At 44.8% G+C, this 13,106-nt stretch overlaps 1 protein-coding gene across 4 annotated transcripts in view; it reads right to left on the minus strand.

Moving 5' to 3' along the window:
* Positions 1 to 13,106, minus strand: part of Map3k14 (mitogen-activated protein kinase kinase kinase 14) — a 43,131-nt gene that overhangs the window by 20,994 nt on the left and 9,031 nt on the right. For 3 of the 4 annotated variants that reach the window (XM_090350055.1, XM_090350057.1, XM_090350054.1), the window contains exon 2: positions 79 to 354. In XM_090350055.1, the coding sequence (XP_090206181.1) occupies positions 79 to 334 (256 nt within the window). In that variant the 5' untranslated portion in view covers positions 335 to 354. Of the gene's footprint in view, positions 1 to 78; positions 355 to 4,368; positions 5,069 to 13,106 lie in introns of those variants that run through there. The other variant, XM_090350056.1, reaches the window with a different exon arrangement.

A 13,106-nucleotide genomic window follows, 5' to 3' on the forward strand; every position in this document is an offset into this window, starting at 1 on the left:
TGTCCTGCTCCATGCCCATCCATATACCCATAGATCTGCCCGCTTGCTCCCATGCCCACAGCAACCCTAGGCTCTTACATTCAGCCTGGGCAATGATGGAGATGGCAGATGGCCCGCCCTCAGAGCCTTCTTTGGCTGTGCCTTTGGTGATCACATCGTTCAGGATCTCCCACTTCCCACAGAACACGGGGCTCTTTTCCACAGCCTCAAGCTTGTAGACGCAGCTCGGTGTATTCTCCAGTGACTGTGTCTTCTCTTTGGCTTTGGTGAGGTCTTTCTGATGCCCAACTGCAGAGCCAGGGGCACTTGGGCAGGCCACTTCCATCACGGCCATCTCCCAGGCTCACACTTATCCTGAGGGAAGACACACAGGTCAGGCTTGGGTTGGAGGGAAAATACAGTGGGTAAAAGGGCTCTGTCTTTTATGCCATATATACATGTATCTTCCAACTATCCTGAGCAGTCCAGGGGCCATCCTTATAACATCTACACATGCTCTCTATGTGGCACCTCAGCCCTACAGGCAACCCAATATAAACAGACTTCTCCACTGGGCCAAGGACAAAGAATCTAGCCTGCTGGTTCTAGAACAATGATGACCCCCAATAAGTGAACTGGTGTTTTCCTGCCTTTACATTGGCTGTTAAATAATAGGAGAGCCTATTGTTTTAACAAATATTGCTTCCCCAAGACAGAGGGATGAATCCCATCCTCCAGGATCATCACCTCTTTGACTCCACATTCACCTTGCCTTCATGCAGGACATTATCTACACTGTCCACAGTGGCTTTTCTCCTGGGGAGAGAATCTGGCAGGAGGAACATACATGGACAATCAAGCACTGATTAATGATGGGGACATATTCTGACAACTGTGTCATTAGGTGATTTCATCATTGTATGATCATGATAAATTGTACCAATACAAACCAAGCCACGCCATCTCTTCATGATACAATCTTCCGTTCCACAGTCATCTATGCATCCCATTACTGATCATGTAGTACATGACTGTAAGTAATCATAGACATCTCACAAAGTCTTTCCCAAAATGCACTTGGCTCCTTTCCCAAAATGCATCTGTTGGTGGTGCTCCAGAGGGTGCTTCCTCTCCTCTAATGTCCAAACCTACTTGCTGAAAACTTGTACTGGAGCCTGATACACCAACCTGTACTTTTAGAGATCTGAGGACAAAGCATGAGACTACACTTTTCTCTGGTTCTCAGTTTTTTTTTTTTTTTTGCCAGTCCTGGGGCTTGAACTAAGGGCCTACGCACTGTCCTTGTGCTTTCTCAAGGCTAGTACTCTACTACTTAAAACATGGTGCCACTTCTGGCTTTTTTCTATGTATGTGGTACCAAGGAATTGAACAGGGGTCTTCGTGCATGCTAGGCAAGGGCTCTATCACTAAGCCAAACTCCTGGCCTCTCTGGCTTCCATCTTGACCAGTCTGTGTCTTCCCGAGGAAGATGCATAAGACAGTAGCCCCATACATGGCTAACAATGTATTTGAAAAGCCTGTAGATTAGACATGTCAAAAAAAGAGGCCATTTTGACTTCCCATTTGGTTAAAGGCCAATAAGGTAGGCTGGTTTTCTTGCAATGATTACTTATCTCCCTGGCCCCTCTATCCTCAGAGAAGAACTAAGCTAAGATCTAGAGTTTTTCTTTAGCCTTTTTTTTTTTTTTTTTAACCAGGGAAGTGGGATCTAAAAACAAAGCAAAAGCAACGACAACCCTCTAAATGTCACAGTAGTATATGTGCTTACAGAGAATTCAGAATTGCTGTATCCTCTTTGTTTCCATGTGGAGAACCTGAGACTTCACTAAGTGGAAAACTGCCCAAGGTCACCCAGCCCATGTGTGACAGAGCAGGGCCAAGACCCAGACCCTAGGGTCTTCAGGCTCAGTAACCACCCTCAAATCTCCTAGACCACAGGCAAACACGTGGATAAGAAGTTGATGGTCCCCCCAGCGGAAGGCTTCTGAAATAGGGCACAAAAAAGAGATCCATATTGGCTGAATGAGAAAAATCAAAGGACAAAGAGTAATTTTTCATGGCCTTCAGAGACAGGACAATCCTAAGCACCAAAGATGAAGGTAGCACTGAGTTGACAGATAAGGAGGATGAGGTGAAGGGGAGTGCCCTGCTGTTCCGAGACCTAGTCCACTGGCTCAGACAGCCTTTCACTGCTCAGCGTGGCTTAATTAAGTGTTCTGGAAAGTTCATGTGGAGCTACAGCTCCTCCAAGAGAGGCTCTGGGGGTACTCTCCCTCACCCCTGGAGCCATTCGTTCATCTTGGCAGCCAACTGGGCAGTGGGCCAAGAACCCTAATCCTTTTCCACGCACACACCAGGCCTTCTCTCTCCAGGGAGAAGTTGAGGCCAAGGTCTCTTGTGTACTGCCCAGTGACTCATCCCTAGCTTGGCAGGCAGACTGACAAGGAGGCTACTGAGAAGCTGACCCAGCAGATGGCAGCTGGATCTGTGAAGGGCATCGTGAAAACAGGCTGACCCTTACCTCTCAGGGGCAGAAAATCACAGCCCTGGAGCAGTAAAGCTTCTCCTGTGGCTGGCTTTCCTGTGCCACATGACCATGACTCAGACCGTCACTAACAACCTCCCAGTTCAAAAGGCTGTTCTTCGGACATTCTACCCTAATGGCAGCATTCCTACATGTGTACACAGGCTTGCTCCCTTCTTCCTCCTTGCTCTCCTCATTTCTCATTGGGTCTGGTCCATAAAACTCAGGACTCTCTATATTAACTCTGAAGGGCTAGCCAGGTGGCCTTCCCAGCTTGGGCCTAGACTGCTGGCTTGCTTCCCAGCTTCTGCAATGTGTGGGGGAGTGGTGACTAAGTGAGGGCCAGTTATGCTTCTGTCTTTGAAGAGAGGTCAAGATCTTGCTCCATTACTCAGCTTGAACCCTGTCCCCAACTCCCCTCTATCTCCGGTGCATTCGGCCCCTGCTTTCTGTCACATAGGAGCTGAAAATTGGAGCAACGGCAAAGGGCCAATCCTACAAGTCCAGGGGAAAATAGGGAGGAAAGGAAAGAAGTTACCTATTTTTCAAGCCTGATGTACACTCACTACCTAATCTCCTGTGGGCTGGTGATACTGCAGAAATCTGGGAGTGGGACTAACTAGGGTGCTACCAGATCAACCCAGGGCCATATCTGTAATTCATAGTCTATGTTTAAGACTTGAGAGCTCCAGAGATCATATGTGGTTTGTATCTTTCCAGGAAAGGGATCCACAGAGTTCACTGAATTTACCAAAGGTCTATTGTTCTGGAGGCTGCTCTAGTCTCCCTAGTAAGTCATGGCCAAGGATCCATTCCCTATTCTATCTCTGCTCTTCCACTTCAAAGAAGAGCTCTCTCCCACCTGGCTACGTGAGAATAACCGGATGGATTCTTCAAATGCACCCTTCCATTGAGTGATGGTGGCTCGCACCTGTAATCCTAGCTACTCAGGAGGCTGAGAACTGAGGATCATAGTTTAAAGCCAGCCCTGGGTAGGAAAATTGTTGAGACTCTTATCTCCAATTAAACCACCAGAAAACTGGAAGTGGAACTATGACTCAAAGTGGTAGAGCACTAGCTTTGAGCAAAGAAAAGCTCAGAGGGCTGGGAGAGTAGCCTAGTGGTAGAGTGTTCGCCTTGCAAGGACAAAGCCTTGGGTTCAATTCCTCAGTACCACATACACAGAAAAAGGCAGAAGTGATACTGTGGCTCAAGTGGTAGAGCACTAGCCCTGAGCAAAAAAAAGTGTCCAAGGACAGTGCCCAGGCCCTGAGTTCAAGTCCAGGACTGGCAAAGAAAAAAAAAAAAGCTCAGGGACAGTGCCTCAGCCCTAAGTAAAAGCCCCATAATTGGGGGTGGGAGGGAAGAGGGAGGTGGGAAAGGGAGGGACACCCTTCTTAGACCTGCTGAATCAAATGATCGGGCATTAGGTCTAGAATCTGTTCTTCTGACAAGTTCATCGATGATTCTGAGGCTCGGAAGCCATTTGACTCCTCTCTGTACCCTATGGCACAGTCCAAAATGGTAGCTGTCAGAAAGGTGTGGCTATTTAATTACAATTAAATCAAATTTAAAAACCAGTTCCATTGTGGCAACAGCTACCATAAAGGATAGTACAGATGGAACACATTTACACTGGGCAGAGAGTCCTGTTGGGCATTGCTGGTCTAAAGCTATATTGGTGGGTTTTTTTTTGTTTTGTTTTTGTTTTTTTCCCCTGACAGTGAAATTTCTGTTCCTAGGATCCTGGGACTAGAATGAGGTTGAGAGTAAATGAGGTTTTCATTTACAAAGGTTACAGAATTTATTTTGCATTTTAAATGTTGGCCTTTAAAGAAGATTACCTTTCTGTTTTCCTTTTGAACCAGGTCTTGTGCAACTGCTTAGGGCCTCCCTTGTACTCTGGCTTGGCTTTTCCATTCAAGGCTGATGCTCTACCACTTGAGCCACCCCTCCACTTTTGGATTTTTGCTGGTTAACTGGAGGTAAGAGTCTCTTGGATTTGTCTGCCTGGGCTGGATTCCAGCCTTGATCCTCAGATCTCAGCCTCCTGAGGAGTTAGGAGCAGGAGCCATCAGTATCTAGCAAAGATCACCTTTCTAAAATATATCATGCTTCAGTTCCCTCTTTTGGAAGAACAGTACTATGAAAATGGGCATTGTTTCAGCCCTGCCAACTTTACAAAAAGAGCAGTAGGGCCATTTTTCTCAAGTGAATTCCTTTTTGAAAAAAGGCTTTTTTCCCCCAATATATGAAAGAACATGCAAGTTGCTTTAGAAATGGCTGCTCTGAAAAAGGAAGTGGCAAGATCTATACCTGCTCACCCCCTCTACTACCAAGGATCCAGGTCTCCAAGAAATGGGTTTGGAAACCAGTGTCCTAGAAAACCTTCTGAACTTGCTTCTATTTCTAGATTGGTCAGGATTATTTGAGGGCCAGATGTCTCCAATCCAGAATAATAATAGTTAATATTTACTAAGCACCTATCAATATTGATTTTATTTTCAGACATAAAAATATGGCATAGAGCAGTTCAGTTATATGCCAAAAAGGCAATGTACCTACAGGAGGTGGCGGCTATTTCCTGAATCTATGTATTAACCCTGAACAGGCCTCCTAACTTCTCTCAGCTTCTTACAGGGATGTAAGAAGAGCTGAGGGAAGGAGAGTACACAAACAGGCAAGCAGGTTGCTAAAACCCATCACTGAGACACTAGGACTTCTTATCCTCATAGAAGGCATTCCATACTTGAGTCTTGGCTCTTCTTAAATAAAAGAGAGAAATAAAATTCCGTCTTTCAGGATTATTTGGGAAAATATCCATAAAGAGACCAGAACAAATCTCTCTCTTGACTATTTCATCTGGAAGTAGAACTTGTCCTCCTCTGATTGCCCACAGGGATAAGCAACAGAGCAGAATGACTCAACTTCCTTCATAAGATATTGGTTGAAAACGAATGTCATGTTGATGCTTCCTCTTTTCAGCCTTCAGTCTGCCTGACCATCAGGCTACCCAAGGCTCATCAAAAATGAGGGGCTGTGTAAAAGGGGGAACCTAGGAAAGTGCCAGACAGAAAAAGCAGGCTTGGCAAAACAGCCATCCGGCCAGGTGCACCAGAGGTTCCTCTCAGCAGGGCAGCCATGGCAGGGCAAGCCTCTGATCTGCTTCCTTTGCTCACTCTATTTATTCCTCTTTTACAAGGGAAGCCTCCTTTCCTACATTGTAACACTTGCCCAGATCACCTCTATCCTTTCAGACCTAGCTCCTCAGGAAAGCATTTTTATGGCAGCTGCCCACATGCACTTAGCAAGTATTCAGTGAGTGTGTAAGTGCAGGGGGAATGCCTTCATCTAAATTAGCACTCATGAATACCTTTGTGTGCTATTACTCTAACAGAAAGCAGGTGGAGAGAAGAGGGGAGCGAGAAGAAAGCAATAAAAGTAGGTAAGAAGAAGCAAAACGTAATAAAAAACAAAAATGCAATTTAAAGTGACATAAGTAGGTCAAGTATTAATATCATTAATCATGATATACATGGATTTAAAGAAATACAATTAGATGTTGACCAAAAGAAACAAACCATCATTGTACAGAAGAGTTGAAAGTTCAGCGGCAGAAAAAGACATGGTTATGGTTTGAAATGTCCTTTGTAGGCTCATGTGTTGAAGCTTTGCTCCCTGGAAGGTGGCACTGTTTTGGGAGGAGCTAGAAACTTTGAGAGGCGGGACTTAGCTGGAGGAAGGAGGTCACTGTAGGCCATGTCTTGGGGCCATGGTCTCTTCCTCCTTTTGTTTCCTGTCCACCATGAGGTTAAGCAGCCTCTACCACCATGATGTTCTGCTCACCAAGACCCAGAAACACTGGAGCCAATGACTATGAGCTGAAGGTGTGAACCAAAACTAAAGGATGTCCTGCATTTAGGTTGTTCAAACAAAATATTTTGTCATGACAATGACAATCCAAGGAACTGACCATGCTAGGCCCCAAATAACCAAAACCATGAAATACTACTACCAGAAAGATACTCTGGATATGGGCATAACAATCATTTATAGGCGCCCAAGAAGGAGCATCAAAGTCAATGACAGGACAATAAGACAAATCGCTGAATTTTTTCCCTTGGATGATGGGGAGACAGCACGGCCAGTGATTATGGAAAGAAAAGGGGCCACCCTGGGCCCCACATCTGGGTATCAGTTAGAGGAACTGGAAACTGTCCACTTCCCAGGAGAACAATTTCTGCATGTGAATTTCCTATTAAGAGGGATATAAAATGTGAAAGCTCATTAATCATTAAAATCTTACCGATCAATTATCAAAAAAGAAACCCAACATGCCCACAACTACTTAGCTAACTGCTAATCTCACAGGTCCAACTGCAGGACAAATCAAATCTCTGGAACAAAACTTACCAGTGTCTTCCAATCCCCACCACACACCTGGCAGCACCGCTGCCTGCAAGGCCCCTTTTCTGAGGCTGAGGACAGACAATTCTCATCTACTCTGCTAGCAAATGTCTTATCCACTTCATTTCTTCCTGACCTCTGCTCACCTCCACTGTGCCAAGCTCATCCTAAAACACCACACCTTGAGACAACCTCACACTGTATGACATCTGTTAGCTCTGCACCGCTTATGGGCCCAGCCCCATGTCTGCGGTCTATAATCTATCCGACCACAGTTTCCCTAAACAGGGCTTGGCTCTGGTAGTTAGATTTCTCTACAAGCCCCCAGCTTCTGCACTCTACAGGTTTGCTCAGTGGGCCCTGTTCTTGGGTGCATCACCTGATACTTCTGTTGTCCTGCACAGGGACTTCCAGGCCTCTTGCCTTTAGGAAGTCCCTCCCAATGGCTCAGTCTTCTTTTCTGATTGTCCACAGTACCTGGTAACCTCTCTACACACCCCTACTCTGGCTCTTAATCATGGCCTCTTCCCTTTTTATTTATCAAATGAAATAATGGAGCTAAAGCCACCAAAGACAGTGAAGCTTTATACCAAGAGAGAATAGCCACTTTTTATGCTCAAAACTAATGAAACAAATAGAAATACAGAAAAAGATGCATATTCAAAGATGTTTAAAGTACCCCTACTATAATTTTTAATAAAAAGGAATTCTAATTGTTACTCAGAAGGCTGAGATCTACAGTTGAAAACCAGTCTGGCTTTCCAATTAACCAGCAAAATGCCAGAATAGAAGACTAGCCATGAGCAAGAAAGTCAAGTGAGAACACAAACCCTGAGTTCAAGCCCTGGCACTGCTGGTACTGGTAAGCGCTCTTGTGCTCGCTCTCTCCCTCTCTCTCTCTCTTTCTCTCTGTCTCTCTCTCTCTCTCTCTGTCTCTCTCTCTCTGACACACACACACACACACACACACACACACACACACACACACACACACACACACACACACACACCAGAACCTCTAAGGCAGTCACTGAACCCTGGCAGCTGGGCCACTAACACAAGAGGCGGCGGCCGGCAAGCTTGCCCCTCCTGGTTTTGTTTTTCATTTCTCTCTACTCTTGTTCTCCCTAGAGACTGTGAATTGTACCAGTGGTGATTCAGAAGTAAGATGTTCAAAGTCAGCTCCATTAGCTGCCTTCAGCCTTGGTGGTCACTGCTTCCCTGATTTTCTCCACAATCAGTGATGAGTATGTGCAGTGGTTAGGGATCTGGCACTCCTGTGAGCTGTAAGGATGTTCTCAGCTTAAGCAACTCCACAAAGAGTGAAAAATGGCAGAACGGGGACCACAGAGAATACCACTGGCCGCCTCACTGCTTACATGAAGGGTGTTATTGGAGGGCTGGTCCTAACTGGGAAAATCAAGGGTCCTACCTTCCTCACATATAATCCATGGCCTCCTTCTCTTTCTTTCTTTTGTTTTCTCTTGTTTTCTTTGGTGGTACTGGGGTCTGACCGCTGGGTCTTAAGATTGCCAGACAGGCACTTTACCATTTGAGACATGCATCCAGCATGGGGCTCTGCTTTTCTTTAAGAAAGACAACTTCAAGAGCAAAATGCTTATTTATTAGAAAGTTTTAGACCATAGGAGTCTCTGCAGTATTTCCTCCTCCCTGTAACCCATGAGAATTAAATTTGGTATATATCAGCTCCACTTTCATAATACACAACAACTAGGTGTTCATACACACCTAATGTGATTATACATATCTAATACACAGGTTACATCCTTCACTTATTACGAATACAGCTTCACTTCAGCCTAGAGAGATCTATTTCACTTTTTCTAACGATGCCTTGGGATTCCATGGCACACATGTTCCATCATTTCTCCATCACTTCTTCTATAGGTGGACTTGAATCCTAGCTAGAGGAATCCCACACTGATCTTAGGAACCGAAGGCCTTTGGAGGTGATTTATTCCACAGTATCATTTACTAATGCCGAAGGACAGCCTTCCAGCTGTGTAACAGGAAGAAAGAGCCAAAGCAAATGGCAGTCCCTCAACAGTAGTGTATGGCCATGGGCAGGTCATTTGACTTGTGGAACAGGTATCCTCAAATCTACAGAACAGGAATTTACAAGATGAACCATTGCAAGAAACACTTTAAATCATGTAGCACATTGTCTGGCATGTGGTGACACCTCATAAATGTTAATGGAACCTCTAGTGAGACTGAAGTTATTTTGAAATGAATGGTCTTTTATCCAGGGGCCAATGACCCAACACCTCTAATCCCAGCTACTCAGGAGACTAAGATCTGAGGACTAAGGTTCAAAGCCGGCCTGGGCAGACAAGTCTGATAGATTTGTATCTCCAATTAACCAGCAAAACGCTGGAAGGGAAATGTGATTCAAGTGGTAGAGCACCAGCCTTGAGCAAAAAAGTGAAGGGAGAGTATAAGACCCCCAGTTTGACATACATACTCACACCACATCCACACCCACTCATAAAGATGAGCAGTCTTTTTTTTTTTAATTTAACTGAATGCCCTTGCCTATGCAGGCCTGAAATCTCTTTCCAACCTTCTAACCAGCAGTTCAAGTGTCAGATTGAAAGTCTAGAACAGATTCTGCCAGAGAAAGAGGAAGAGATTCCTAAGGACACAGGGGCAGAGGGAGCAGCCTCTTTGGAGAACATTTTGCACCCTCATTTGGCCGCTGTTTCCACAGCAAAAAAGTGACCTGGCAGTGATCCATCCAGTGATGCACAATGAGCAGGGACCCACAACTCCTTAGCAGAGTTAGTATTGGTCACCCTGTGGTCATCTTTGGGTGTTTTCAACATCTGCTGCCATTTGTGTGTACTGAATTACAGCTGGCTGTCAACACTAACACAAACTAACAATGGCAGCTATATTGTTAGCTACTATGCATTATTTCTTAAATCCTCACAACTCTGTGAGCAGGATATGCTTGATAGAGAGGAAGAAACTGAGGATCAGTAGGTCAAATAATTTGCCCGAGACCATATGACAGGGAAGTGACAGCTGGAAGATTTGTGTGGGGGACTTTTATGTCAAAGCCATATTCTTACTTAGCCCTGGCATTGCATCTCTTTGCCAATGATCTAAGCATTAAAAAGTGGGACCCGAATGCAGAAGCTGTCACAGGGCAACGGTCTGTTAGTGAGAAACCCAGGGACTGACCCAGGAGGAAGCATCTGAAATCAGGAAGCATAAATAACTGCCCATGTTTTGGAGAAAGGAGTAGAGAGAGTGTCTGGAGATATGGCTCAAGTGGTAGAGCACCAGCCAATGAGATACCAAATTGAATCCCAGTCTTAAGACAAAAATAAATAAATAGAAAGGACTAGAAAGCAAAGACTTTAATCTGGACTTGTGGTGTTCCTTAGCCCAGATGTGCAAGTTCCCTCCACCTAACCCTCTACTGATAAACAACTTTCGTACACAGTTGCAGTGCATTATTTATGCTCTATCCTTTCTTTCTCTCTCATCTTCCTAAACAGACCCAAAGTTAGATTGGTGTTCTATGTATGTGCATATAAAATTTGTGTATGCAGGTATGTGTCCATATGTAAATATCCACGAATATATACGTCTTTTATGTCTAGCTTCCATATATGAGTGAAAACATACCCCAGTCGGCATTCTGAGCTTGGCTTAACTTGCTCAGTCTGATGTCCTCTAATTGCATCCATTTCCCTGCAAATGACATGATTTGATTTTTCTTTTTCTTTTTTTTTTTTTTGCCAGTCCTAGGCTTGAGCTTAGGGACCGAGCACTGTCCTTGGACTTTCTCAAGGCTAGAGCTCTACCCCTTGAGCCTCAGCACCACTTCCGGCTTTTTTCTATGTAGGTGGTACCCAGGAATCGAACCCAGGTCTCCATGCATGCGAGGCAAGCACTTTAACCCCTGATTTTTCTTTTTCTATACATACTTCATTCTACACAGTAAACAGAACTTTGGTTTTTTTGTTTTTTGGTGCCAGTACTAGGGCTTGAACTCAAGAGTCAAGTGCTGTCTCTTAGATTTTATGCTCAAGGTTGGCACTCCATCACTTGAGCCACACTTTTACTTTTTTTTTTTTGTGGTTGATTGGAAGAGGCTCCCAGACTTTCTTGTCCAGGTTGACATGGAACTGAGATCCTCAGGTCTCAGACTTTTAGTAATGTGAGCCATGAGAACTCAGCAAAACCTTTTTAATGTATTCTATCAAAAAGAATTTTGCAAGTGGTTGAAATCTGCAAGTTGGGATACTTTTTGTGAAACTGGATAGTCTCATGAAGGGGGACTGCTTTGTCTATATCCTATTCAACAATGACCAGTTTCCAAAGATTATAGAGCCACAAGCTGCCTTCAACACTAGCTATGCCAAACATAAACATAACCAATTTCTTTCTTTCTTTTTTTTTTTTTTTTGGTCGGTCATGGGGCTTGAACTCTGTTGCTTGGGCATTGTCCCTGAGCTCTTCAGCTCAAGGCTACTACCCTACCCCTTGAGCCACAGTGCTGCTTCTAGTTTTCTGGCGGTTAACTGGAGATAAGTCTCATGGACTTTAGTGCCTGAGCTGGCTTTGAACCGTAACTCTCAGATCTCAGCCTCCTGAGTAACTAGGATTACAAGTGTGAGCCACTGCGCCCGGCCCAGTTTGTTTCTTGTTCCTTCTTTCCTTCCTTCCTTCCTTCCTTCCTTCCTTCCTTCCTTCTTTCCCTCCCTCCCTCCCTCCCTCCTTCCTTTTTCTTTCTTTTTGGAAATAGGGTCTCACTGTTCAGGTTGACCCTGAACTCACATTCCTCTAGCCTTGGTGATCTGTGTACTGGGATTATAAGCATGTGCCACTTTGCATGGTTTACCATTAACTTATTTAATAAGTAAAAATGTACTTACTTCATGGGGGTGAGGATGTAGCTCAGTGGTAGAGCACTTGCCTAGCATGTGCAAGGCCCTGAGTTCCAACCCAAGAAATGAAAATCAAACATTAAAAGCTTTATAGGTCATCATTATAAACAACATTCTGGTTGTATTAAACAGCTGTCTTTATTAACCTTTGGGGGTGATTCCAAGCTAGAAGCAGCTCCCTAGGTCACAGTTAATTCTGCTGGAGGTAGACCTAGTGCCCTCCTTTCTGGGAATGTAAATGTAGTTTTCATAAGTGAGTCTGACTTCAGGAGCTGGGCACAGGTGGCTCACACTTGCAAGCCTAGCTACTCAGGAGGCTGAGATCTGAGGATCACAGAAGCCTGTCTGGACAGGAAAGTCATTGAGACTCATTTCCAATTAAACATCAAAAAGACCAAGTGGAGATGTGGCTCAAGTGGTAGAACACTAGCCTTGAACACAAAAGCTTAGGGACAGTGCCCAGGACTTGAGTTTAAGGCCCAGAACAAGCACATACATAAGAGGGGGCGAGGTAGAGAGAGAGAGGGAGAGAGAGAGAGACACACACACACACACACACACACACACACACACACACACACACAGAGACACAGAGAAAGACAAAGACACAGAGACAGAGAGAGGGAAGGGGAGAGGGAGAGGGAGAAAGAGAGGGAGAGAAGGAAGGGGGAGAGGGAAAGGGAGAGGGAGAGAATGAAAGACAAGTTCAGTTCTCTATAAGGGAGGAGAATTCAAGTTCATTGTAGTCAGTGGTGACCAGTTCTGAAATTGAGGAACTAGTTTGAGGAACTTCAGAATAAACAAGAAGCCCAAATAGCTTGACTTTCCACAGAAGACTTCCAATTCATGGGGGTAAATGGAAGAAAGTATATGGCCTATTCTGCCCTTAGATAGTGGAGACTGACCACGGCCTCCTTTTACACATTGCTCCACATATACTTTGACCAACCAGCCAGAGTGACCAGCTTGAGTACTGAGCAGCAGTAGTGCATCTGATATGTCCACTTACTGTAAGGAGTTCTATCCTCTCTGTGTGGGGGAGGAAGAAAAGGGCCTGGGACACAAGATCTGAAGGGAAATGTACTTAGAAGATCTCTCTGTCTTTCAGCACAGAAAACTGGGCAACACCTTGTGGCTTTTCCACGTCTCTCCCTCAGACTGGAGGACCTTACAGAGGAGTTTGAACTTTTACTCCACATCAAATACTTATTCAGTAGCTACCATGTTCTAGGAGCTGGGCTGGCCAGTGGGAA

This window comes from Megascapheus bottae, chromosome 17 (genome assembly GCF_031878675.1).
Source record: "Megascapheus bottae isolate mThoBot1 chromosome 17, mThoBot2.hap1, whole genome shotgun sequence".
NCBI classification, from domain to species: Eukaryota; Metazoa; Chordata; class Mammalia; order Rodentia; family Geomyidae; genus Megascapheus; species Megascapheus bottae.